Genomic DNA, 27,510 nt, shown 5'->3' on the forward strand with positions numbered 1-27,510 from the left:
AAGCAATACATTTTAGTGTGTCAATCCTCAATCTCTCCTCAAAAATGTTTTGTTTAACTTCTTGAAGAACAAAACCAAACAAAAAAATCCCATACCTTTCTTATGTTAAAAAAATAGTTACTTTCAAAACAACATTGTGCCTTTCTAAAACAAATGCAGTTGTAGTTTAATTATAAAAGCAGTTTATGTAATGGTGATACATTTTTATGATTTTAATTTTTTAATGCCTTGTCTTCTCTGTAGAAGTAGCACACATAAATACTGCATCCATCCCAGGATGACTGAACTCACATCACACTGCAGGTTCCTTTTGGTTCTCTAATTCTTAAGCTCTTTAACTATTGCACATATGGATTTAAACAAAGAAAAATACAGAATACTTTAGGTTAAGCACCATTTAATACAATCAAAACAATTAACAATTAATATCTGAGAAATTGCACAAGTTTAATTTTCAAAAACCAGGTTGTTTTGCAGGAATGAACAAAGGACAAGACCAATTCAAGTGATACAAGGTATTCTGCTCACTGAAATGCTACGCTTCATTTACATACCTTTCTTTCTATCAAATATTACTAAAGAATTGGTACATTAACAATGGTACATGCAACTGATCCCTTTACTAAGAAAAATAAATTTACAGTTCTGTTAAATAAAGGCCAAATGCTATTATATACAGTCTCTTAACTGAAAGGCCTTGTGAGACATTCAGGTCTAATTTTAATACTTTCCAAATAAATACCAGATAATGCAACATTTACAAATAACACACCAACAGTACTTCCATGGTAATAATTTTAAAAATCATAATTTAGTCTTTCAATTAAGCAAATGAGTAGCAGCTCCTTCATAAATATTAAGGCATGTCACATAGCATCAAAATGGAACCGATGAGCCTCCTGTCGCTTCTCTCTGTCATCTGCTTTCTGAAAAATAATAATAAAAAAACACTTTGTGGAATCTAGAGCAACACTGTTACAGAAATGGGCTGTCAAGTGTCAGAGAATGGTTGATTTTTTTCAAGCCATTTAACAAAAGGCAAAAAGGCTTAGTAAAAGCCCCAACAATTAACTTTTAAATTATGTCAGCTTGAAATAGCAATAATCTACGCAAAATTGGCTTCTGCTGTTACTGCTCTGCTGTTGTAGTATTTACGACCCATTCTTTTCTGTTATTTCTAATAATGCTTTTTAAAAGGAATAATTCAAACCTGAAGACTGTTTCCTGGTATCCATTTTGTCTACATTAGAAATATAAGATGAAATTACTCTGGACTAACTGTAAATGTAATTTATGTTGCACGCACAAAGAATCTCATTTAAAAAAACATTCTGTTAAATGCAACTTTAGAGCAAGACAGCAGTTCAACCAACAACTAACAGCACCAAGTAGGTGAAAAATGTTGTGTCTTTTGTTTGTATTATGAAAATGTGAAGTAGGATGCATTTCCCTGCTTATTTATGCAGAACACACACTGACCTGCTGAAAGAATGAATTGGGTGGTGCTTGGAAAAAAACAGCATATTTAAATTGCACCTAGAATTCATGTCATGTGTCAAAACAAGTCCTCTCCCACGTCTCCTCTCGTGTGCTAAAGCACTTAACAGAGGATGGAAGCATTTCTTCAAGATTCTTGAACACTGAGTGCAAACTTGTGCTTGTGTCATGACAGACAGTATGTGTAAATCCCAGCATGAGAGAATTTGGCAAAGCAGACTGAAATGCTTTTTAGCTTGCACAGACCCATGTACTTTCTTTCTTTTTTGTTTTTCTAAAGCAGTAAAATGAAGAGAAGCCTCTCCAGTAGGTGCTGCGTGGGCATTCAGAACTGTGTCTCAGTTGATAAAAATACACAACAATTGTGGCAGAAATCAGTGCCCGTCTTCTGCCACGAGAGTTCATCTTCTGCTTTGGCTCAAGGCCAAAGACTTCCTCATTACACAATGTTTATGTGTGATAGCAACTCCACTGGATTAAATATGGATTTTACTGCATTTTGTAGCAGCAGCAGAGCTGTCAGTGAGGTTTAAGATATATCAGTCTGGCTTTTTTGGCAGGGACTTTATCAGTGTCAGTAGTATTCTGGATGTCAGAAAAGGGGTGGGAAGGAGGGAGTGGCACACTCTTTCCTACACTGAAATGCTTGTCACATTCCACAAAATTTCAGTCTCACTTAGGAAACAATTTCCACTCCATTTCTTGTATTCTTCCTTAAAAAATTACTGCTTCAAATTTGACAGTAACTGATACTCTGCTGGATCCAGCAAAGCCTCTCCTGCACTATTTCCATGACTGTGCAGTGTTTCCATGACTGGCCTCACGACCCCAAAGCAAATTCTCAAGAATGAGAATAAGGACTATTGAGGGCTGTAGCAAATGTAGCAAGATTGTCTTTGTTGTAAGATGAATAATGGTGTCAATTCTTCCTCATTTTCTCTTTCATTTGGTGTATCAAAACTAAAATCTAGTACCTGAGATTTCAAAGCTTTTTTTTCTTCAATGCATTTAAAATTTCTAAGGCAGGACAGAGCAACACCTACCCTTAAACCCAACAGTTATTTCAGTACTCCAATACCTGGCTGGAGATGAGTGTGTAAGAACTAGTGTAGACAAAGGGCTCCTGCTACTATTTATCTGCAGAGGTCAAAGTCCAGGATTTATTTAAACTGCTGAATAAAACACTGCAGCTTACAGTAACATATGCTCTCTGGGGGAAAGAAAAGATTTTAAGTGCCAGTTCATTTCCCCTGCCTTTCTTTGCTACATGTACTCCAGAGATCTGCAAAGGACAGGCATTTAGCCAGGACAGTATTTTTGGGAGAGGACTGCTGAGAGACAGTAAACTAAGAACAAGCTTAGAAACAAGGAACTTTGGAGTTTAACTTTACACATGTCAGTGATGCACAACACGGCTTTGGTGAACATTCTTATCTGTTCAGTATCTCAACCACTTCTAAACATATAGGAAGAATATAGGAATTAATACATGTTTATACAATGGTCTGAAAATACACACAATTTGTCCAAATATTTGTGCCTATTTTGTGCTGCAGAGTTGGAAATGAGTTTACAATATAACCAATATACCACTTCTTTCATACACACCTGGGACTGAAAACAGCTCTAAAAGCACTCTGGGCTCAGTCCTTCCTTACTCTACAATGCTTGAATTATGAAATAAAAACTGTTTGAATGTTGCCATTTAATCTCCATTTCTCCAGATAGAATTATACATAGATAATCCTTCCTCAACTCAAAGTCCAAGTACCTTTTCTGCTATTCTTGTTTGCTAAAGAAATGTTGGAGAGAGAATTAAATGCAGGCAGTGCCCAGCCCTGAGCTACAAGTGAGCCGTGCTTTACTGGTACAGCAGGACATGCTAATGACAGCCATCATAAACTTTGTATTTCTTTGCTTTGTGTGTCTTATTCCCAGCTTTATTATTAGTTGGAGACTGTATTTAACATTTTGAAGAGTGAAGACTGACAGACAAATAACATTTAAATATGAAGCATGCGCAAACTTGTCTGAATGTTTAACAAGGTCATTTTATTTCCACCATCACAAAAACAAACAGTTATACCATGTCAGAATGTGCAGTAATTTTATCTGACAGCTAAGATTATGGTTTGGGTATGTAGTAACATTTATTGGCAACTCTGCCAGCTGGGTATGCTTGTGAACTGAGCATAGTTAAGAAAAATGGGAATGCACTTCTTTTGTGACAAGAAAGGCCCCTTTCAAAATGCTTCTTCAAATCAATGGATTTCTATATCCTGCATGTGTAATTCAGACCCAGACAGCAAAGCAGCCAATATGCACAATTGACCCCCTATATGTTCCTGAATGCTAATGTCAGTGCAACCAGCAAAGAGGGTTACACAAAAAAGACTTTCTCCTTGTTTTTAGATTACCAGCAGAACTCAAGGTAAGTAAACTGAGTTTATGTTCCATTTTTCCAAAAGAGTTCTCCTTAAAACTGCAAAATGGAAAGCTTAGATAACAAAGATGGCTCATTTCAATTGGAAGTAACAGCTTAATGGAAAAAAGGAAATGAAGAGCAACATGGACAAGCTCAAGTGTCTTAGAGCTTAAATAAAAATAATGCCAATTTTTAAACTTGTGGTAAACATTGAATTAGTAGTAACACCTTTTGTCACAATTCAGTCTGTGTCAGAAATTACTATACTGTAGAAAAATGTAAAAAAAACCCCAATGTACAGGTCTGTAAAATATTAGGGAGTGTTAAATAAAATATTCTAGTGAATTAGCTTACCTTTTCTTGCCAATGTAATATGCCAATTATTGCCAGGATGAAAACGCAGACACCAATTAAGGCTATAGCTGTTAGCAGTACAATGTTACTTGGGGTCAAATACAACTTGGCACTCCAGCTATACAAAGGAAGAAAATCCAAGGAAACATTAATACCCTTCATTAAGAAGCAGAAAACAGATTTTGCTTACAAAGATGAAAAGAACCTGTTAGGGTAAGACAGGTGACAACCTGGTCTACAGAAATGAGCAGCTCTATTTAGAGACTGAAGCTTAATGATGTTTACTTGGAAATACATGGCTTAATAGAATTATTTTTGAGCAATACCATGTCTAAGTACAGTTTCTGTTTAACTTTTCATGAATGCTATGGATATCCTCAGGGAATTAGCTTTTTCTCATTAGGAGATTTATCTACTGCCCTTGCCTAGGATGAAGCAAATTGCATAAGGAAACCTTTCACTGGAATGCCTAGGGCCTGGGGACATGGAGCAGCAGGGGAAAATAACCCTGGAAGATTTCTCCACCACATGAGAAGCTCCTCTTGGACAGGCTCATGGGCCCAGTTCTCTTTTTCTGAAGTTTATCCAGGGACAACTGCAGTTCTAAACATAAGCAGTTGATTATGGCTGAAGATCAACAAAACTAAACCCTTTAGGGCTCCTGGAAGACATCTCAAATCATGTGAGGTCCTGAGGCCCAGGGAACCCCCTTTTTGTAGTACAGCTTTCCTATCATGGGAAAGCTGTCAGCAGCAGGCTCTGTGTTGAGGCCTCTCAGGAAATCACATACCTGTGTTAAAAAAATATATAAATTAAGAAGCTTTTATTATGAAATCAGATTTCTTCTGGGGATTCCATCCTCTGCTATTCTACAATGTCCATAAACCCACTTCATACAAAAGCAAAAATAGTTTAAGAATACTGTAACAGAAATGGTTTTGCATAACACATACCTTTAAATACCTCAAGACTGTAACTAAATTTTCATCTGGCAGATGTTATTTCTGTGGTTGTTAATTAGCAACTCAAGCAGCACATCATTTCTCCACTGTTATTTGTTCTCTAGTAAAATTAACTGCTGAACTGATGTCAGAATCATTTCTGCATGATAAATGCAACTGACCTCACTGGTAGATCAAGCGGCAAAATGCAGCTGGAATATTTGACTAATGTTTTCTCTAATAGCAAAAAGAGAAACATGCTCTCTTTCTGGGAGAAACATTTTAATTGCAAAGTGAATTCTATGTTCAAGCTCTCGTGCAACCAACCCATTCACCTTTACTTAGAGGCAAACATTAATTCCTGTAGCAACAGCTACTGCATTCAGAAGGGCTGAAGCAAAGCTTTTCTATGGAACCAGACAGAAATTGCATGTTTGGTGAAACAAAAATGCTTAATTCAACCATTACCATGTTTATAATTTGTCACTGAGGATGTTGTTAAATCTAGCAAGTATGTTATTATTTACAGGAGTGGAGCTAGTAATACATTTTGATTGTTTGCCTGAGCCGGTAATAGGGTTGTTTTTTAGTGGATTGTTTATGGGCACCATCTGAGAGGCTGTGGAAATAACCTGAGCAGCATTTCCAGCTCCAGCTCAGCACTGACCCCCTGCCCTTGTTCTTCAGTAACTTTCTATACAAGTAACTATTTCTAAACCTATACATAATGCCTAATTTACACTGTGCATTAATGTAATTTTGGGAAGTCCAAATCCAAATGATGACATTACCTTCGAGGAACATTATGAGGATAGGGAATGACTATAAGCTGGGAGTTTGGTATAATAGCTGTCCATTCTTGTTTTCTTATAGACTGAAAGAAAAACAAAGGCTGTGTCAATTCCTAGCAAACCAACACACATACAAGCAAAGAAATTCTCTGTTGAAACATACAAAAGAAGAAATAAAAACGTTGTGGGTTTTAAAAAAAAACTTTAAATATAAGTGATTAATCCCTTTATCTTCGTTGCCTGTTACTCTGAAAGCTCCAAAATGCCTTAAAACCCACCCCCCCCAAAAGTAAAAAGCAAAATAACTATTGCTGACATGAAACACAGCATCTGCTTTAAAAGTACAAAGCAACAACACAATAGGGAAAGAAGAAAAGAACTGATTCTACAAAGGAGGCAAGCAAAACAATTTTCCAAACCAGAATTTGGCCCATTTGAGTACCTCACTTTTATAGACAGTTTCAGTCATCTTTTGGTTTTATTTTGACTTCAGAGCTTCAGAGTTTATACACTCCTCAAAAAATTGGGCAAACTGGTTCTTTTGGGCAAACCTTTCTGTATGCAAGCTTACTTTGATATTCTTACTTCAGAGAATGAAAAAGAAGTGTCCCAGCAGCATTTCCATCCAAAGTAGCACCATAAACAATTAGCTTGGCAATCTAAATGCCCACCCACCTTTTCTCCCAGGGGCCGAGGGATGCCCACGTACAGGTGGTCGAGGAAGTTGGCGCTGCGGCCCAGGCCCAGCACGTTGTAGGGCAGCTGCAGAGCGTAATGCGCTGACTGGCTGAGCTGGCCAGCTGCAAGCAAAGCACAGAGGAAGCACAAGTGGGTATTTTAGGGGGAAAAAAAACCCAGTCAATCAACCCCCAAAGACCAGCTTGCTACACAAGTACACATTCCCCCATCAGTAATAAAAATTTTTAAAGATTTTCACCAGTTGCGTGATTATTTAATTCTTAAAGCTCAGTCCCACATTTCCAAACTACCTGGGAGTACTCATTTGGAGAAGAGCTTACATACTTTACATATTCTTGTGAGTACTATTTCTATGTTAACTCAAATCTCCATTATTTGTTACAAGCTGAGAAGAAATCAACTATCTGCATGTATTTTTATATGATTAGTGCCAAGTTTCTTGCCCACTGTTTTACAAGATTAGACTCAACATGTGAAGGTTCACTTTAATTCTTGTCAGTGTTAAACTGTAATTACTACTGTCACAAAATTAGCTAAGTAAATTCTCATGAACAAATTTTCAAAGAATAAATTAATTTAATGAAAACGGGTTTGCAGTGGTTGCAAGTTAATTATAGAAGAAACTGTAGATGGAAAATAAGATTCTTGGTTTCCTGAAAAGGCAGTGGGGAAACAGACGAGTGTTGCAGTTATCAACAAGTTCACTGGCATCCCATTTCCAAAGTATCCAGGTAGTCCACTTAAATTAAAAAAATCTTCTAATAGTTTAATTTCTGGCCAACAGATTCAGCTCCTGTGTGGGTTCTTTGTTCTCTTAGCAAGTGAGCTGCTCCCACTGCAGGAACAGTATCAGCACCTCAGAAGCACCACAGTGAATTCAGCCTTCACCAGATTAAACAGGAATGAGTGCAAGGGACACTTGACAACCACAAATGGGTTTCTGTGACCAACAGAAACAGCTTTTCACAAGGTTGTGATTTAGTCAGAATTTTTAGAGCGTCAGATTTCTCTCAGCTTTGATCCCTAATAGATTATGCCTGAAACTGGAAATTATAAGTAAAACAACAAAATGCAACAGAATGTGAATTGAAGAACAGGAATCCATATTTTGTAGTGAATTTACAGCCAGGTCCTTTTTACCTCTCCACACTCCCATCCAAGGCTTGATTCAGGAGGCAGCCCTTGACTGGTGACACAACATTCTGCATAGCTGTGCTGAACACAGGGGCAGGAAAAACTCCTCACTCACCACCACCACTCCTTGGGCAAAGCCAAATATCCATTCAAGACAAACCAAACCCCCCTCCTGGCATCCTAGAGATGTCAGTAAGTGGCATTGGCCACAACACTTCAATAGGGACAACAGGCACCACTTCCAGCAGCAGCTCCTCAGCTCCTGTACGCTCCTCTGGGGACGAACTCCTGGTAGTGCAGGCTGGGGGTTCTGAACCCTGCTCATTACAGTGATTACTTCATGGCTCTGCTTTTGTGAACCTCCCTTCCCCTACCAGCTCTTGAGGAAGCCACTTGCCTTATGCTGTCAGGCATGTTTTGAAACAAGCCTGTTTAATCAGGATGTAAATATTCTGTATTATTGTGCATTTAGAATTATAATAACTATATTTTTAAAAGCACGGTAAATGCCAGCTAAGATCTGAAAAATCAGTTGATGCAGTTCTCTTTTTATTAAGCCAAAATGCTATTAGCAAAAAGAAACAATAATGGTCTTCCTAATGATAATACACATTTTAGATTTATTTTTTCCTCACGCAGAACCATGTAATAAGCAAGCAGACGAGGAAATATTGAAGTTGGATTTGTACATTCAGGTCTCTCTTGTGAGGACAAGGTGTACTGTGCACATTGTTGAGTAGATTTCTCAATTACAGAAGATGTGGCACAAAGCAATGACTGAGCAGCTTTTCTCTTTAGGAACAGGGATTTTTCCAGGAAGTTGAGATAACACAGGATAGGACAGCAGAGGGTTTGTCCTCAGTCTGTCCCTGCCTTGCCAGTGACTTCCCTAGCATGATCTTGGCTAAACTGCTCAATCTCCAGGTGTCAGTATCCAAATCTAAACTGGAAGTAATTCTCAAAGTACATAATATCTGACACCTCCAGTTACCAATATACAATAGTCAGGAGCAAAGGTGGGTGTATTTAATTTGACTTGGTTATAGAAACAAACCAGGTGTGTTACTTGATCATACTGCAATATAAGAAAGATTTTCTTTTAGCATTTTTTCACTAATGCTGCATGCTGAAGGACTTTCCCCAAAAGAACAATGTACTGCTGTAACATTGAAAAGCTTTTAGAATTACTTTTGAGTGAAATATTTAGGATCATGAGAAGACTGCAACTAAGATCTTGCTTTTTTCTTTCATCTTACAAATGAAATGAATGTCAACTAAATTAAAGAGAATAGAAGAAAATGTCATATCCTGTGTGCAGTCAGCCTTAAAGAGGTTAGAGAGTCACATACTGCAGCTAGAATTCTTAAAGCACTGAATAATTTCATGGCTACTAATGCTGGTTCTTATACCTAAGATAAGGATAACAAAATCTTACGCTTCAGGATGTAAATAGATCATTTGCAAAGGTCAGAGAAGAATGTTTTCTTCTACACAGCAGGCAGAAATGTGCATATACTTATTTTTTATTTGCCTTTAAAATTGGGAGGTGTTAGCTAAGCAGGATGATAGCATGTAGAAGGTTCCAGTTTACTAAAGCTGACTAAGCACAGGAGAACTTTGAGACTCTTCCTTGCTTTCCTCAGCCTATATCTATCATAAATTCTGTTTGATGCTTACTGAAAAGTTCCACATAGAATTGCAACCAGCTAATTAAGAATGACAACTGCTCACCTGAGAAACACAAAGCCCCGAACCAAGATGAAAAATAAAAAGAGAAATTACAGAGAGTACTGTCAAGAGTTTATTGACATCATCTGAGGTTCCCAGTCACTGGTAATTAATTTACTTATGAAAATATTTAAAATTTAATTAAATAGCAACCACAGCAACTTCCCCTCTTGTAAAACTACTGGAAACAACTTTCTACTTGTTTCAAGAAAATCTGAAAATAGTTTTACATCTTCAAGGAGGGAAGTGGGATTTATTTCTTACATTCAAATTGTTCTTTAGGTTTTTGGAAGTCAGTGTAGGCAAGATGGAGGAAGTGGCTGCTGATTCACAGTTGGTTTTACCTCATCCGTAGAACTGTCACTATAAACAAGACTTGAAAAACCTTCTCCTGATCATGCTACACATAATTTCTTTTTAATACTACCTTTAAGACTATTCAATACTATGTATTTTGCCTTAAGCTTCTTATTTCAAAAATGCCATTTCAAAGCATGCAGATATCATGGGCTATGGTATTGGTATTAGTGGTGGTATATATATTCTTGTCTTAAATCATAAATCTTTAAGTTTATTGCTTCAAAAAACCTTGGGCAGAGTAAAATCCCCATCATTTTAGGACATGGTTTTCTGTGGTTTCAGCTTATTGGAGATCAAATTTGTAAGAAAATGGTAATGATGTTAGGCAGCCAAACCTCAGAAGATTTTGCAGAGTTTGATATTCAGAAACCATTCTGGACCTTTTGGAATCAATCTCCTTACCTCTGAAGTCTGGCATATAAAATTGGAAGCAATTCATATCATTAACCTTTCTAAAGTCTTGTCTGACAACCAGAGCCATGTGTTGTCTGTGACAGATCCAGTACTTGTTCTTTTATACCTGAATTAAGTCATTTTCCTTCTGTTTCCATTATCCTGATGTAAACTTGCTGAAAGCTCAAGGGTAGCCTGTTCTCCCCTGAGCTGAACTGAAATGTCCTCAACAGCTTATTTCAGGCTGAAGAATTGAACTTTGTGAGGGGAAAGTGGCTGCAGTTCCGTGTAGGAGCAATGCCTTCTCTTGTTTAAACAGCACTGACAACACCTGGTACTGCACTTAGGAACAGCCTCACTGAACCTACAGAAATAGATGCACAATACTGATAGTGTTCAGTCAGTTTAAATACACCTATTTTGTGAAATAACAGCAGAACATGCAAGATCACTACACAAAACTGAAAGACTAATGGAAAATTTGATTTCAAACTTGTGGTTTCCTGAAGCATTCCTTATAATTATTTTTATTATGCTTTTCTTAGCAAAATATTATTTGCATTTAATTAGCCAATTAGAAGCCATTCTGTGTAATTCAAAATTCAGTAATACTATTCAGGATTCCAAAAGTGTGTCTTTTAGTCTCACACTTGCATGTAAATTCTTCTGTACCATCACTGAGGTCAGCACATTAATGACTTTTTATATCGATTAGACAAACACATGTATCCTAGAAAAAGTAAAAAATGAGTCCAAAACCTGCCATGCAGAGGTTGCATGGATTGCTGCCCAGCTGGGAGCAGCAGCACCCAGGCAAAGCTGGAACAGGACAGAGGCACTTTGGGTGCAGGTCAAGGTTTGGGTGCACACAGTGACCGAGTGTCCCTGCCCTGCACAGCTGGAGCACTGCAGTGATGTTTCCTCTGCTGCCATTACCAGCACTGGCCTAAAGTGCACTGAGTGTTTCCCCTTTTCTTAAAGCTGGCAGCTCCTTCTTTTATTTGAAAATATGCCAACCATTTACTGCAAGAGAAAGGGAAAATATAACTGAGAGTAATGAAAAACCCATGGAATGTGCCTAAGAATTTACAAAGAAGTTTGCAGGAAAAAAACTAATCTAACAAAAACCCAACAACTTCAAACTTGGAAGCTTCATAGAAAGTTGGAGAAATGGAATTGCTTGGCTTAAGTTGAAAGCTTTACTTTAGTTCCTTTCATAGTGCCTTTGGGGGTCACTGGTTGGAAAAAAGAAATGTAGTGGTCAAAGAGTTCTTTTTCTGCTTAGAATATGCAATGGTAACTTCATTTTTCTAAGGGCTGGGAGTGCCTCCCTGTTTTCCCCAGCTGGTTGCCTCTTTTCCTTAGTCCCCCTAAGAGAAAATTCCAGATTAATGCAGAACACAGCTTCACCTCTCAACCTTTCCTGCAATACCTGGTTCTGGAGTACCAGAAATAACAAACATGGGAAAGGGAATTCAAAGTGCACTCCTGGGACTTGAACATCAATGATTGCAGTGCTGCCAACACTTGGGACACCTCTGCAAGCCCAAACTCCAAACCTGATGCATTTTTATGAGAATATGTATTTTTGTGAAAAATATCTTTACACCATAAAATTATAGAAGTAAAACTGGTAACTTAAAAACCCCTCAAACAATAAAATTATCATATTGCTGATAGGGGGAAGCTGCATCATTTGTAATGCCCAAATGTCCAAGGTTTGGTAATATTGCAAGCAATATTACAAGTTCAAATAAGCTTTCTAAACAAAAGAGAATTATACAGAGAAACATACTAGAAGGCTACTCCTACCTATAGTAAACAGAGAATCCCTCTCATTGAATGCAGCTATTCAATTATTAAATTATTCCAGCTTGTTCCATGAATACACTCTTCTTTCTGTGTAGTGGAATTCGACACAATGAACCTTGCAGTGTCAAATGGCCATTGAAAATAAGCTTATTTTGCTTTTTTTCTGGTACATATTGCAATGTTTATGTTTAAATTCATGACTATAATAGCTGCTAGACATTTGTGTTCACCTCACAATTCAATTTAGTTAAACAGCAGGAGAACTCAATGCAACAACAGGGAAGAGTAAGCAGATTTCAAAAAACCAGAAGGGCACGACTTCACAGCATGTGAAAGGTCATTCTGCCATGGAAGGTTTAAAACAAAACAAAGCAGAAGTAGCAAAATGAAAGAGCTCTGGAATGAGAGCTGCAGAGGCCATCAGTCCACACAGCTTCCCTCATACAGATGCTTAAACAAATTATGACTTGATCCATATTCAGTGAAGCCACTCTTATCATCTTCCCATGGATATAGAGCTTTAAGGAAATCTGAGATATTTACTGCCACCTGTTCCTGGCCCACAGAATTTATATGTTTGATAGGCACAAGTTGCAAGTATGAGCCTATTTATTTCAAATTCTATCAGCATATTTTTACTTCAGGAGAGAAAATTCAGATGTGCATAGCACAAGCTGAAACACAGAAGATATTCTCCCAATAAAAGCCTGGAAATGTATATGTAGAGCTGAAAATCCTGGCTGACACTCACACTTAACTGTGGGATCTCCTTAAAAATAATACCTTGAAAAGAAAAGGGAGAAGGCAGGTTACAGGACATGGATCAGAAAGCATGATTTAAATTTGAGTTGGTGTACTTCTGGATTTACACTGGACCTGGTCTGATCTCAAGCATGAAATTCCTTAAATATTTGAAGAAGTTGTTGCAGTTGATTTTCCTCTCAGGAAGAGAAGTTCTGTGGAGATATTAACTGCAGATGTAAGGCCCAGAACTTCTCCATTCTAATGCCCATGTTGGCAATTGCTACTCCTTGTAGCTAATTTAACAGTATTGCTTGTAAGACTACAAGTGGATTGAGCAACGTGAAAGTAAAAGCACAGAGTACATGCTAATTATTATTCTGCTATCTTTTAACAACATTCTGGAATGTTAATAGGAGACAGAACAATTCTAACAATGTTTTGAAGAAAACCCTCATAATTATGCAAATTTCCTGTAGTTAAGGCTTGGCAGATCAAAGAACCTTAAAATGAATTAGATAAGGACAGCCATACGGGCCTTTTTATTTTACTCTTTGCATGAATATTGCCTATATGAAAGATGCCATAACTCACAACTGAAGTCCTGCAGGACTGAGGGGATCAGAAGCAGAGTGGGGGCCATGGCTTTGAGTACTTTATGATGCACTTAAGCCCAGGGCTGGAGGGATAACTTAAGGTGATTGGTTGCAGTGGTGCAGCCAACAACGGTTCCCCCACTGAGTGCAGCCATAAAGGCAATAAATTACAGCAGCTGACTTTGGAGGGACACATGGAAAGGAATGCTGAGTTTCCTTTTTATCAGAAAAAGAACTATGTTTTTACTCATGTTACTTCTTGGGAAAGGGATTAATTATTTTAAGATTTTGATTAGCTCATTACTCCTTTCAGAGAATTAAAAGCTTCAAGTATGGATTGTCCTGTAATATTACATAAGGAAGGCAGATAGGTTGATGAAAATTAAATTAGTTTTAAAATAGCAGATGGATGCTATACGAATAGAAGCTTAATGTGGAAAAGATGTTTTGTAGGTTTATACATGGCCCAAAAATGATGATGATATTTGATATATCAAATGATCTATCCTGATATATCCTGATAGTCAAATAAAAGAGGATTGTGATGTAATGGGTTGTTTTTCCAGACAACAGCCTGTATAGGCCAGTAATTCTAGTTAGAACATTTACTGAATCTTACACATAAGATTTGCAAGAGAAGAAAATCTAGCTACAAATGTAATGTAACACCCTCAGAAAACATGACTTTCAAAAGTTCTTGCAGGAATTATACACACTCAAAAAAATCTATTAACTTATTAGTGTTGAAAAACTGATCAAAGACAGCATTAGAAAATTCCCTGTAGCAATGCTGCTGGGGTCATAAATACACTTGGAATTCATTACTGTTATTTCATAATGTCAGAACAGAAAAGGAAATTCATCATGCCTGGACTCTGTTAGGTTTTCATTGTTGTAAACATGGTAGCTGTGAAGGGAATATAGCAATATTAAATCACATTTGATAACTGTTTCTTAGAGTAAAAACATTGCATTTCAGAAGAACTGCCCCCCCCGCCCCAAACACAAACAAAAAACCAACAAAGCCACAACCAACCAAACTCAGCAAACCCTAAAGAAAATGTTTAAGAAAAATTCATTTGCTTTTGTTCTTGAAAGAGAGAAACAGGAAAAAAAATTAGGAAAATGATAAATGAAATAGGTCCAAATTTCAAGCTAGTTTTATTCCACATATTTGTAAGATATGTGCAGAGTTTGAAGAATTTCTTTTTTTAAGCATGTACAAACACAGAAATGCTAGAGTATCAAGACATGTTTTTGCAGCTATCTGGTTTGTATTTCAGGACAGCTTCTTTCTCTTTAATTTTTCCCAGGTGGAATTAACAGTCTTGAGCACACACTCATGGTGAGAGCCTTGCCACTGATTCAAATTGACAAATTGACTCAGGACCTTAACATGTCAGCCTTTTCCCCTCTAAATTACTGATTTTATTTAAGTTAGTGTTATACAAAATATAATCTGGAACTACTGGAACCTTTTTTTAAAAATCTGAGTTTAATTTGAACTGAGACTGGAGTGACAGCTACAGATGACTGCACTTACTGATCATGTTCAGCTTATGAGTTTGGAATTTTTGCCTAAGCAAGAAATGAGTCCATTATAGTCCTAAGATTACCAGTCATAAATGAGACTAATAAACCACTTTGTACACTCTCCTGTGCTTTCCAGGAGCCACCAGTACACTCCTAGGAAGGCAGCACAAACCCCAGGGTATTCTAACTGGGGTTAGAATATGGAGCACAGCCCAATGGATGATTCTCTCTTTGGCTGCTTTGTTTTGATGTGGCAGCTGCCCCAGCTCAGGCCATTAAGGCTTTAGCTCCAAGACAAGGTGCACCAAGCACCCCTTCCCCTTGATTCTGACCCTGTTAGCTGAGCACTGACTCCCTGCAGTTCCTGCATTACCTGGAAGGACACAGGAATTCCCTCTCCAGCTTCCTCAAGCTACTCAGCTTTTGATTTTGTTACCTGCCAATGGTAGTGAACAACTCCAGACTAACACAGCCTGTGTGTCCTGAATATTATCCTGATCCTTTCTCATCTGCCTCCTAGGATTGTATGGAGCTATTTCAAGGCCTCTGCTGTTTCTTAATGCATAATTGCTTAGGAAGCAATTAGAAGCTTATGCTATTTCACAAACTGATGATATTTTACCCAAAAATTTTTTGCTACAGCCAACTGTTCAAACCTAACTGGAACAGGACAAATGAAAAAATAATGCAATTGCAATGTTTGTAATAAAAATGCAATCTGTAAAGAAGGAAGAGAACCTTGGGGGGTTTGGCATTGTAAAGTGAAGGCAACATTGAAACCATTTCCATTCCCTCTGCCACCTTTCCAGCTCCTTAGGTTGCTGAGAAGCACAGACACAGCCAGACTGTGCCCTGGGTATTCCCACAGTGAGTTTCTCTTACCTGACCCATTTTTCAGGTACCCATTTGCATCTACAGTGGTGTACATGATGTAAGGACCAGGCTGATTAACTCCAAAGGGCTACAAGGGATCAAAGAAAAAGGCAGGCAACATTTTAGGAACAGAAAAAGCTATAGTAATTAAACAGAAAACTGAAGAAAAACATTTTTACATTAAGAATTTATTTTATTATATTAAGAATTTATTTTTTATATTTTAACTTCAAAATCTTGCAACTGTTTTGGTCATAGCATTATGTGGAAATCAATTTTCCAAATCACAGTAATCAGTTGGCTAAGTAATGTTTAGTTTCTCATGAAGAAAGCTGTACTATTCAGTCATGTTTCCTTGGAAGCTATAAGTAAAGTAAAACCCCCTAAAAATTTAAAGAAATAACTGCATGTTCTCAAAAAGCAGAACATTTGATACCAAGAGAATCCACTATCTTGAAGGTATTTCTGAATTGAAAAATACAACACAAATTTAATCTTTTTTATCATTATTTAGCAGTGTTTCATTTAATTAATGAAAGTGATTGAACAGTTACTTGTCAAGTACTGGTATCTATTTTAAGTGAATTTTCTTGATGAAGAAAATGTACTTAAACATCAAAGTACGGTCATGAGGAAAAATAAAAAAAAACAAACACCCAAGGAAGTTGTGCATTTCTGAGTGATAAGAAATGCACCTAAGTAAGAACGGGTGGGAAGGGAGAGGATGAGAGACAACTGCATGAACAGATTTTAAAGGAATTTTTCTTTTTGTTTTTTTTTTCTAGTGCTGAATTCGAGATGATATTAGGACATCAAATCCAACTTACTTTCAAGTAAGTTACAGAAGGAACACTAAAAGAGATGATGGATGATGACATGTTTCACACCATGCCTCAAGAAGTAGTAAGTTTAAACCATGAGAGTAGTGATAATGGTGACAGATGAGATCAAAGCCTACAATAATTAATGATTAGAATGAAAACTAAGGAGACCACAAAGGTGATACCTATGCAGATCTATGAAAGATAAGTGAATAAGGTGAAATTTAAATTTTTTTTGGTGCCACACAGCAGTACTCTGGCAAAATGTACCTTATGTTACTTTGTCAGAGAACTCCTATTACTATGGGAGCAATAGTGTTTCAGTGATCTCAATAATGAAATTTCCACCAACATCTGCTGTGAAGATTTGCTTTTTAAACCCTCGATTTTTGTAATTAAGTTAATGATACTATCAAACCTCATTATTTTACAACAGAAATTAAACCCCATGTCTCAAAATAGGCTTGAAGCAAAGGTTAGCCCCATTTGAGGCAGTTTTTCTATTTTCAAGTCAAAATTAAATGTGAAACTTTTGCAGAGCTAAAGTGCTTCTGCTACCTCTGATTACTCTAAGCTCCTCTTTCAGGCCAACTTTCACTGTGAACATTGCTAAACAATTTGCTAATTGGCAGTTTGGTGGGTGAGTTGCAGATCTTTGGAGACAAAATAATCTAAACAGAAAACACCACATGTGTATGGCTGTCTGCAGGATCATCAGAGCCCAGTGCACTTTTCCTTGGCTGTACCACTGCTGGAGTTGGGCCCAGAAGTGGCTGCATTACCCCACAGTCAGTTCTGCCTGGACTTTCTAAGTGCCCACCAAGACTTGGCACAATTCCCAGTCTGGGCACCCAAGCTCCTCCTGTCTCTGGTACATCCCAGCCCCCAGTGTGGGTAACAAAGCTCCTGCACAACAACAATCAACTGACTGCAGCTCTGAGCAGCAGCTGCCCACAGTTATGGGTCTCAAAGCAGAAGTTGGCCAGTCATGACTTGGATTACACATTATTCCAGTCAATAGCTCTTTTAATATGCTGAGAGTTTTTGGTCTAATTAGACTTCAGCTTATTTGAGGCTAAATACAAACAAGGCCATGGTTACACTTACTGTTATTTTCCGAGGACAGTCATTAGAACAGAGGCCGCTGAGAACTGCAAGAACAAAAAGTGAGCATGCTGTGTTTATGTTCACAAACCATCTTAGAAGCACCATCTCTGGAATCTGGCAAAGTCTAGTGATAGTGTCAGGTAGCCATTAAAACCCAAAGAAAATAAATATCTTTGTGATTTATGGTGATGTAATCAGTTGGAAGCATACTTGGCAGAAATTCATCACTCTTTTACCCCACCTCACTGGTTAACCAGCTTCAAAAGGACAGATTTCCCAGTTAGAAAAATTCCAAACTAAAACATTTTTAAAACAGTGAACTATACATTTTATTCGTTATTCTTCATTTCTAACCATTTAAAATACTGGTAGAGATTCAGCTTTACTGTTTTAACTGATAAAAGAGAAAGGCTTTTCCTTCTATACAAAGCATCATTTTAGAACTTGGTTTGAAGCAATTCACAAAAGCTGTAACAAGCAAAAATCCCACTGCCAATTTAGTCTATTAATTCAAAAGTATTATAAGCAGGTGTATATAATGCTAATTAATATCTAAAGCCTGTGACACTTGTTCCAATTAATTGTTTAAAACGTACTAGTTTGAAAAATCAGTTACATTCAGAAATCTCTGTTAAAAACCCAAATGAGGGACAGTGTAAGCCATCTGTTCTGTAAGCCAGGACATCCTGTCACACTGAGTATTCGAAGAAAACAACAAAACCCACACACATACAATAATCTAAGGTCCATTCTGATGCAAAATTTGGACTTCTAATGACAACAGTTTGGTTGAGCAGCAGGCCAGTAATGGCCATGGGCAGGGAGGAGGATGCACACCAGGTACTGAGCCAGGGAAAAACATTACTGCTCCATGAATTATGGTATCACAAAGCAAGCATGGCAGACAGAAAATGCAGATTTGCACCAGATTTGAGGGCAGATCATCCTAACCATCAGGAGTTTCTTAAAGATTTTCTGTCTTCTTTAAGGGTCCATTGAGCTAAGGGTACAAAATATTTAGGATCAGGAAAATACTGAAAGGTGCATGTAAGATGTTCACAATCTGATTAGAAATCACTCCCTGTGTGTGTCAGAAATGGCACTGCTCTAGTCAAGGAAGTTTTCTAATAATTTGTGTGTGAATATTAACAATTGTCAAGACTCCTAAATTACCATTCTATGCTTGTGATTCCAAAATGTTGAAATTTCTATATACAGTAAGATGTAATATTTTATGCAGTTCAAACCCCCCAATATCTGAATAGTCAAGACAAATGTGTGTGGCAAAGCAGAATTTGAAGACTATATGCACCTACAGATAGACTTTTAACACTACAGCTTTAATTTTATCTATTTCACATAGGTGAGTATGCAAGTGGATCCAACTCTTCCCATTTTGATGCAAAAGGGCACACTGAAATCTGCTGTTCAGTTTCACCCCTAGAACAAATTACCTGGCCAAGTATATTTGACATCAGTTATAATGAGCAAAGCTGTTCTCATTGTCCATATGCCAAATAAGTGAACACAATGCATTTATTGATACACTAAATCACACAAAGCACATTTTGTTAGAAATACTTTCCCCAGTATCACAGTAAAAATATTTTTAGACCCTCATTAATTCCTATTTCCTGGGGTTTCTATGCAAAAATACTCACACCCTAAAAAGGTGCTAAAAAAAGGCTTGCCCCAGTTTTTAAGACAGATTTACACAGAGTGAATAAAAAAAAAGCATGTTGCAAATTACTCCCTTCCCCATTAAAATATCACACAATTGTAGTTCTGGTATGGCTTTGTGAAGTGTAAGATATTCCCAAAGGATTTTCTGCATGCTTTTGTGAATTACACTACAGATACATGGTATTATTTCAAAGAAGGCTTCCACCAACATGATAAATGATTAAACACTATCACGATGAGAACAGAGCTCAGGCTGTGGACAAAGTAATAATAGCATCAGCCCCCAGCAGTAGCTGCAGTTCTGTTCTCTTCTGGTGTGCAGAATGTGTGCTTTAGAGGACTGGATGCATTTAAAAAACATGAAGGCAAATACAATTTTTGAAGGTGAACCTCTAGTTGTTGCTAGTGAGCTTTGTCTCCATAGGCTCCCATACAGCCTCATTTTTCACTCATTCTCAAAAAATCAAGCAAGACAGGCAAGAAATTATCTCAAAGCTCAATGCCTTTGCAGCTGAAGAACACAGAAGGGCATGCAGTTTAAAAATCTAATTATGAACACTGTAATTTAACTCAAGCCTTTTAAACCAGCTCTCATTAATTCCCACACCCTGGCCATGTTCATGGCCACTCTGTGCTCTCAGGGTAAGGTGTGGTTTGTGCCATGTGGATTTGGGCTGGAAACACAGAATTGACTCCCACAGGGATGCAAAGTGACCCTCAGAACAGATCATGCAGTGTAAGCAAAACCCACCATGCAGGAGTCCCTGAAATGAAACCAGCCCCTTTGGAAGGCAATTCTGCATCACTCCCACATGACACACACACATGAACTCCAGCAAAGCAGGCTTGCTATGGCACAGGTACAGAACATTACCATAAGCTTTTCATATGCAAAGACTCAAATATTCACATCCTTTTCAATATCCCATTTTGACTTTATTATGCATTGATAACTTACCAATAACTTTAACAAAATAGGCATCTGCTTCAAAGTTATTTTTCAATGTATGGATAGCAAAGTCCTTGTTGGAATAGCCTTTGCTTAGCACAATGATATCCAAGATTCCCTAGAGGAAAAAAAACCCAAGTTTACATTAGAATGCTTATTTATGCTTGGGAAAAATGCTGAGCAGCAAAGTTTACCCCTTTGCTATTTATTTTAATATCTTTCAAACATTATGGATATAATGCAAATCAATTTGGGATGGAGAGGGCCATCCACAGCTCAGCAGGACAATCCAAGGCTGCCCAGGCAAGGCCTGTGCAGGGCTCAGGGATGGGCACAGCCACACCCAGAGCCTGTTTGCTGGGTAAGGAGCTGCACTTACATCCTCATAGATGTCAAAGAAAGTGGCAACCACAGCATCCTTGATCTGATTGAGATCTGAGAGCTCCCAGAACACCCTGAACATGCGCCGCACGCTCTTGCAGCTCACGTTGTTGCATGGGACATTTTCTAGTAAGAATGCTTGTTGATTGCTGTAAAACATACATATATAATACATAAACCAACTTGAGAGAAGTCTAAATTACAGAAATTTAAAAATATTGTCATTAAATAGTTTAAGTGCTCTGGAGTTAGGTGTAATATAAGCTCAGCTAGCAGCTACTGGGTACTTGAAAAATCCATGAGTTTGCAGACAGAACTACAATCATTGTCATGCTTGACTTATAACAATGAAAACATGAAATAAATGGATCCAAACCAACAGGAGTAACTTAACCATTCAGTCAAAGGACTGAACTTATCCTTACTTTATTCTGAAAAAACTACAAATGAATTTATCTGCCATTTTTCTTAATCCCTTCCACAGTCTGTCAGCTTAAACACTATTTAAAACATGTCCATGCTTTTTTCATTACTGCATGACAGCTTCTTCCCATCCCAGCTCCATTAATACTTTTTCTTACACAGTGTATGTTTTAAGCAAATTTGAGATTAAACCAAACCTCTATTTGTATGTTTTCCACTGTTTCAAGCAAAATACAAAACACAAAACCCAACCTGCTAAAGTGCAGTAAAAATAGGGCAAGACAAACCAAGTTAGGCACTTGCTGACATGTAACACAAAGAGAGGTGCAAAACTAAACAAGAAATGTAGAAACCAAGCAGAGTGCCAGGGCTAGCGTAGAAAAATCTCCCCTCTAAAGAGTATCCAATAGGTGCCTCTGGCTCAGTGGGAGACACAAGGTTCCCACCCTCCCTGATAATGTATCAGTGCTTCTGGAACTGGGAAAATCTCACACTTTACCAGCCTCCAACTCCTCAGGCAGGTTGTATCCTGGGAGCCTGCTAAAATCCTTTATTGCCTCAGCAATGGCAACAGATGAAGTTTCCTCCTCTCCTTGTGGGGGCAGAGCCAGGAGGCAGAGCAGTGTTCTGTAAAGGCAGCTCAGCTGTCAGAGCCCAGGGCAGCACCAGAGCCATGTCCTCAGTGTGACCCTGCACACGCTGCTGGCTCTGTGGGGACAGCGAGGTGGCTCCTGTGCCTCAGCAGCATCCAGCATGCACAGGCACACACAGGCACTTCTCCTCAGGCAAATCACTGAATTAACCATGGCCAAAGGGAAATGAGGTCATCTGCAATATTTAAGGTGCTGCATTATCTGTATCTGAGAACTCATAATCACAACTTGAAATTCTTAAGTGCTCACATTCATTTCATGTATTACCTAAGTACCATATCAGAAGAGCCAACTCCAAGGTAAGGTGACAAGCTGAGCTAAGCAGTTTGTTTCAATTTCTCTTTTTCATTATCTCAACATAGCTTTTTAAAATCTGGAGAAACTTTTACAAAGACTCATTTTAAGACTCAAAGACTCATTCAGATTTCTTTAAATTGTCAGAAATTACTTAGATGATAATTAATAATGAAAGACATTTGCATTATACACTGCACACTACTCAAGTCAAAGCTAGAAGCCTTTGAATGGATAGACACAAGTAGTTTATTTACTACAGGAAACTTTTTTATTTTCTTTCCTTACAACTGAGAAAAAAGGAAAACATTAAGCAAAGTGGCACTGAGTATGGAAATGCCACTTTCCTTCACCCTTCTGTATCTACAAGAGAAACAGAAGACAAACAGCAGGAAGAAAAAAGCAATCTCAAACCCTGAACAGATGCTGAAGACCCAAGAAATGCACTGTGGGAGAGCTCTCTTGTAGAGGCAATGAATTCATTCATAGATGTAGCATCCCTGTGTGCTGCACCTCAGCCTGGGAGAAGGAAATGTTGCTGTGCAGGCCATGCTGCAGCAACAGGAGTTGCAAGCCCTGATTTTCTGCAGGGGGGAAAGAACCTGCTGTTCTCTGCCTCCTCAGCTGCTCAGGTTGTTCCTGGGAGACATCTGGATTTGGCCTGTCAGCTGCCAGTTGAATTCTTCTATGATTTAAGCCTGTGATACACAAGGAGCCCTAGAATCAAAGTATCTACTGCTATGTTTCATTCTGATACATACTATAAAAAATAAGTGCAAGCTTATGACCTTCCTATTCTTTTGAACAAAATTTTGAAGAGTTCCCATCAGAAGGAATCTCCCTGTAACAAAGATAATCATCTGCATCCTTAAAATGACAAAGCAATGTCCTTGAAAGCCTATAAAGACAGACACTACTGTAATGGTAAAACCTAAAAAATCAATGCTAAAGTGCTCTACAAAGTGTAACAGTCAATACCAAACAACTCAGCTTCAATGCTACAAGAGAGAGCACAAGAACTCTGAACTAAGACCAGCCTATTGCCCTTAACGTGCCATTTGCAGCACTTCAGATTCTCAGCTATACACACCAATACACAGCTGCAGATAAATGGTGTACAGCTTTATTCCAAAGGACATTATATCCCAATTTGGTACCTTCTGACCAAAGTCATCTATGCAGGAAAGGGAGATTTAATAAGGCTTAACACCAAAGAAAGACTGAAGTCTTATTTTAGTTTTATTTTAACATATTCCTTTGCAATTAGAATTAAATATTTACTGCTAATTTCATACATCTCTCATGCTGTCAGTTTTAGGGTAGTTCATTTAAAGTAATACCAGGGACATCTAAATCATCACTATCTTACTCCAGACGTTCAGAATAATTGAATTTGCCTCTGGTTTTTAGATTTGCTCAATTACAAGGTGCTCATCAATCCTTCATTTAAAAGAAGTCCTCTATCCAACCTTCCTTCTGACAAGTGACAACTAATAATGATTTAGGAAGAGATAATTTGGTCGAATAAGAGTCCTTCCATATAAAGGATTAATATATATATATACACATTAATTTAAAACTGAGCATGAACACCTAGAAAACTTTCTAAAAGTCTATCATACTTAGAAGTTTTTTATTCAACTTTCCATATCCAGCTGTTTTTTGTCTCCAAGTTTCAGTCTTTGCTGTTATCAACTGTATCAGAGATAAAGTATTGTCAACTTGGCCAGTGAAAAACATTCCCTTTGAATAAAAATGGATTTGAAAGACTTAGACTACATATTTGCAATGCCAGATGCCAATTACTAGTGCCTAATTGGAAACAATTGTTAAACAAAATTCCTTTCATCTAATTAGATGGGAGATAGATGCTCATAAACTCACATGCACTACTTACAATTCCAATGTTACCAGAGCCAATTTAAAATCAGCATGTGAAAAAATGAATTCATTTAGGTAAGACAGGAGGTATAGCTGAACCAATTACTAACTACTGATAAAATCCCTTCACCTATTATTATTCTATATACACACACAATTTCTAATACAGAATTCATGTATATATCTAGCCTGAAGAAAAACCTGTGGACTTGAATTCTAATGTGCAGGTTTTGACTCAAGTAACAAGTTACAAGAATTCAGACTGAACAGATAAATATGTAAAGATCTACAGTGCATTTAGCACCTTCACCTGTTGGAATTTATTGAGTACCTGATGGAATTTATTGAGTCTTAATAAAGGCTCAAAAGGTTCAACCCCCCACAATACCTGCAACCACAAGGGAGACTCCTTTTTGCTGTTTCTGGTAAAGAAATGTCTCCACACTGTCAGAATATTACACAGTGTAATTCCAAATCAGAGGATTATGGCAGGAGATGAAACAGCAGAGTCTTAAAACAGCTGTGGCAATAGTTGAAGCTATTGATAATTTTCTTGACTTGTTCACTGGGCAGGACACTAAACCAACATTATGCCCAACTGTGGTATCTTTATTTCAGTCTTTTGTAGGGATTTGTAAGGATTTGATCTGAAAGTACTTTCCTGAATTGTGATGGAGGCATATAATTGATTTTAATCCTTTTCTTCCATTATCATGTGTTGGTATGCCTTCAGATGAACAAAATTGTTTCTGCCTGCTTTAATTTCTTTATATTACAGACAGCAAGTAGAAACCAGGCTTCCTAAACGATAGCACAGATTGAGGTCAAGAGTTTATAAAAATGCTTTTATCATTTAATCACAGTAATCAATCACTGAAATTAGATCTGTAGATGTAGCATGAAAGGCTTCAGAGAAAGAAATAAACAGCTTGATCCAGAAGTGTTTAAAATTGATTAAATAAGGTTTTCATTTTAATTTGCTCTAATTTAAGGACAGCTTTTAATTTAATTCCCACACTGTTTTAATACTCTCCAATCAGTGACCCAGTTATACATTTTAAAAGAAAGTATTTGCTTAAGTCTCTCAGAACCAATGAATTATTATTGAATATGTCATTTCATAGTGAGAGTAAAAAAAAGTGACTTTTGCTCCCCTCTCAAACTACAAAAGCATGCTTCCATTACTTCTATACAAATACTGGATAGATACAACGTTAACATGCAATGTATTTCTTGATTTTAGGTTACTTTACTCTGTTTTTGCCAAAATTCCTCAGTTTTCTGAATCTCCTTTTTAATAGCTTGTCACATCATCTGCCAGTGCTTTCAGTCCTTATGCCTTATTGTGTCACTCAACTTTGATGTCAAGTTTAAAAATAATTTTGAATGCACTCAACTGAATAAGCAAACAAATTCAGAAGCAAGGAGAATAAAAGTGTTTCACAGTAGTTCATTGCAACAAGACATAGGTGACTTCTGGGCTTCTACAGGAGTAACTATTTACAAACTGTTTAATGATTTTACACGACATTACATTGCTGTAATTATACTCCAGCCAGAGGACAGAGGCTCCTAACACTTAAAACAGCTTCAGGTACATTTTTGAGCTCCATACACCTTCATGCAGCCCATCCAGCTATCAGGATACCCATGCTGTGTATCAAAACACAAGATTTCTGAGGCATAGGCAAAAGCAAAGACAGCAACTTTACAGTTCCCACGTCACTGTGTTACTTTGGCAAAAGGAAGGCTGGTTCTAGCTTGCTCTCTGGACTGTCTGCAGCCTTGTTCAATGACTACTGAATAGGAGATGCAAAGTCCCAGCTGAGGAAAGTCTGCAGTGAAACACCTGACATTCAGAGCTGAGTGCTTTAACTTTGCCTGGCAAACTCTGGGTCCTACCAGCATCACCTCCTTCTCGTCTGCCGTGTCTGAATAGAAACAGCTGCTCTGCTGTTATTTTAAGGCTCAGAGGTACAGACAGAGCTCAGCTGCTCACAGCCTTGTCATGAATCACATCATGTAGGCTGAACACAGGCACGCTACTCTTCAAACTGGGTCATTTTTAGGTGTGTCACTATCTGAAGAGTTCTAACACAAAAATGTCAGTGAGTTGACTCATGTTTAGGCAACCACTAGAAGACCTGAATTGACTTCTTGGACTTCAGCACCAAATCCTCTAACTATCAGATGCATCAAAGTGAGGTCCTCACTTGTTTTCCATATTGAGTATACATTCAAACTATGAACCTGTACCCAAGATCATTTAAAATACCATGTAGAGGAAGATAACAAATACACCTATGAGAGACTTATTCTGCTTTGTAATGCATTAGTGCAAGTATTTGTCGAGCAAGGAAGACATTAAGACTCCACAAAGCACGGGTTAAAGTACCTTTTACAAGTGATGGCATGAAGCAAAAGGGAACAAAGGAAGACATTAAGACTCCACAAAGCAAGGGTTAAAGTACCTTTTACAAGTGATGGCATGAAGCAAAAGGGAACAGCACAAATAAAGTTCCATCCCTGCAGAGGCTGGCAGTCAGCTGTGCAGCACAGACTGCACTCACGTGCACACATCCTGCCTCTGCTGAGCTTCCCTGGCAGCCTGGTCTCTGGGGCTCTCAGCTTTTCTCCCAAGTGAACAAGTCTATTCATCATCCCTATTGTCAAACAGAAGCATATTCACATGCAAACATGCTCTGCACTTGAAGGTAAAGATAAGGACACGGCAGCAGCAGCATGCCCAGGTGCCAGGTGGGAGCTGCCCACGGGCTGCTCCGTTCCATCACTGGCAGCACGTGCTCAGCAGCTCGGAATGCACCTACCCAGGTCAGCTCTTACACGGATCACTGACCCCTCTGTGTACAACAGGCTCCCTGAGAGCATCCCCACATGCCCTCTCCCACCTAGCACCAGATGGTAGCAGTAAAAAGTAGTGGGAAAGCAAGCAATGAAGAAAAAAATTAAAAAAACCAGAGGATGAGAAGATTACACTGAAAAAATTAAGAAGAAGGGTTAGAAGTTTCTTTTTTGAGGGGCTTGGGTGTGTGTGTTATTTATTTTCAGTTCTCTTGGACAATGTAAAAGTCACTGGTACATTCCTGGTTCTCAAAAAGGGCAAAGCACTACTGACTGCATTTTCCAGCAGTCACCAGTCAGTGCTCACTCCATGAGACAGCACAGAACAGACTCCCCAGCTCACACAGCCTGGTGCTACTAGTGAGCACTGACAGCTGAAATCAGGAATTTACAGATGATGTGGGAAAGGAAAGGGAGAGAATCAGCCCCTGAGCTCTGGGAGGAGTGCCTCAGATGCTGCCTCATACTGCAGTCCCTGATGGAATTCCCCAGCCAGAGTCCCAGTCTGAGCCTATACAAGGATGCATTCTGAATGCAGCACGTAAATACACTCTTGGGTTCAACAGAAAACACTTAGCA

The 27,510-nt window shown here is 38.1% G+C and overlaps 1 protein-coding gene across 1 annotated transcript in view; it reads right to left on the reverse strand.

Moving 5' to 3' along the window:
* Positions 1-380: 380 nt before the first annotated feature.
* Positions 381-27,510, reverse strand: part of ITFG1 (integrin alpha FG-GAP repeat containing 1) — a 70,587-nt gene continuing 43,457 nt past the window's right edge. Inside the window, exons 11-18 of the mRNA XM_054640667.2 lie at positions 20,817-20,967; positions 20,447-20,555; positions 17,806-17,849; positions 15,887-15,965; positions 6,684-6,808; positions 6,009-6,091; positions 4,277-4,394; positions 381-926 (exon numbers count right to left, since the gene is read on the reverse strand). Of these exons, the coding sequence (XP_054496642.1) occupies positions 867-926; positions 4,277-4,394; positions 6,009-6,091; positions 6,684-6,808; positions 15,887-15,965; positions 17,806-17,849; positions 20,447-20,555; positions 20,817-20,967 (769 nt within the window). The 3' untranslated portion in view covers positions 381-866. The remainder of the gene's footprint in view (positions 927-4,276; positions 4,395-6,008; positions 6,092-6,683; positions 6,809-15,886; positions 15,966-17,805; positions 17,850-20,446; positions 20,556-20,816; positions 20,968-27,510) is intronic.

This window comes from Agelaius phoeniceus, chromosome 12, assembly GCF_051311805.1.
Source record: "Agelaius phoeniceus isolate bAgePho1 chromosome 12, bAgePho1.hap1, whole genome shotgun sequence".
NCBI classification, from domain to species: Eukaryota; Metazoa; Chordata; class Aves; order Passeriformes; family Icteridae; genus Agelaius; species Agelaius phoeniceus.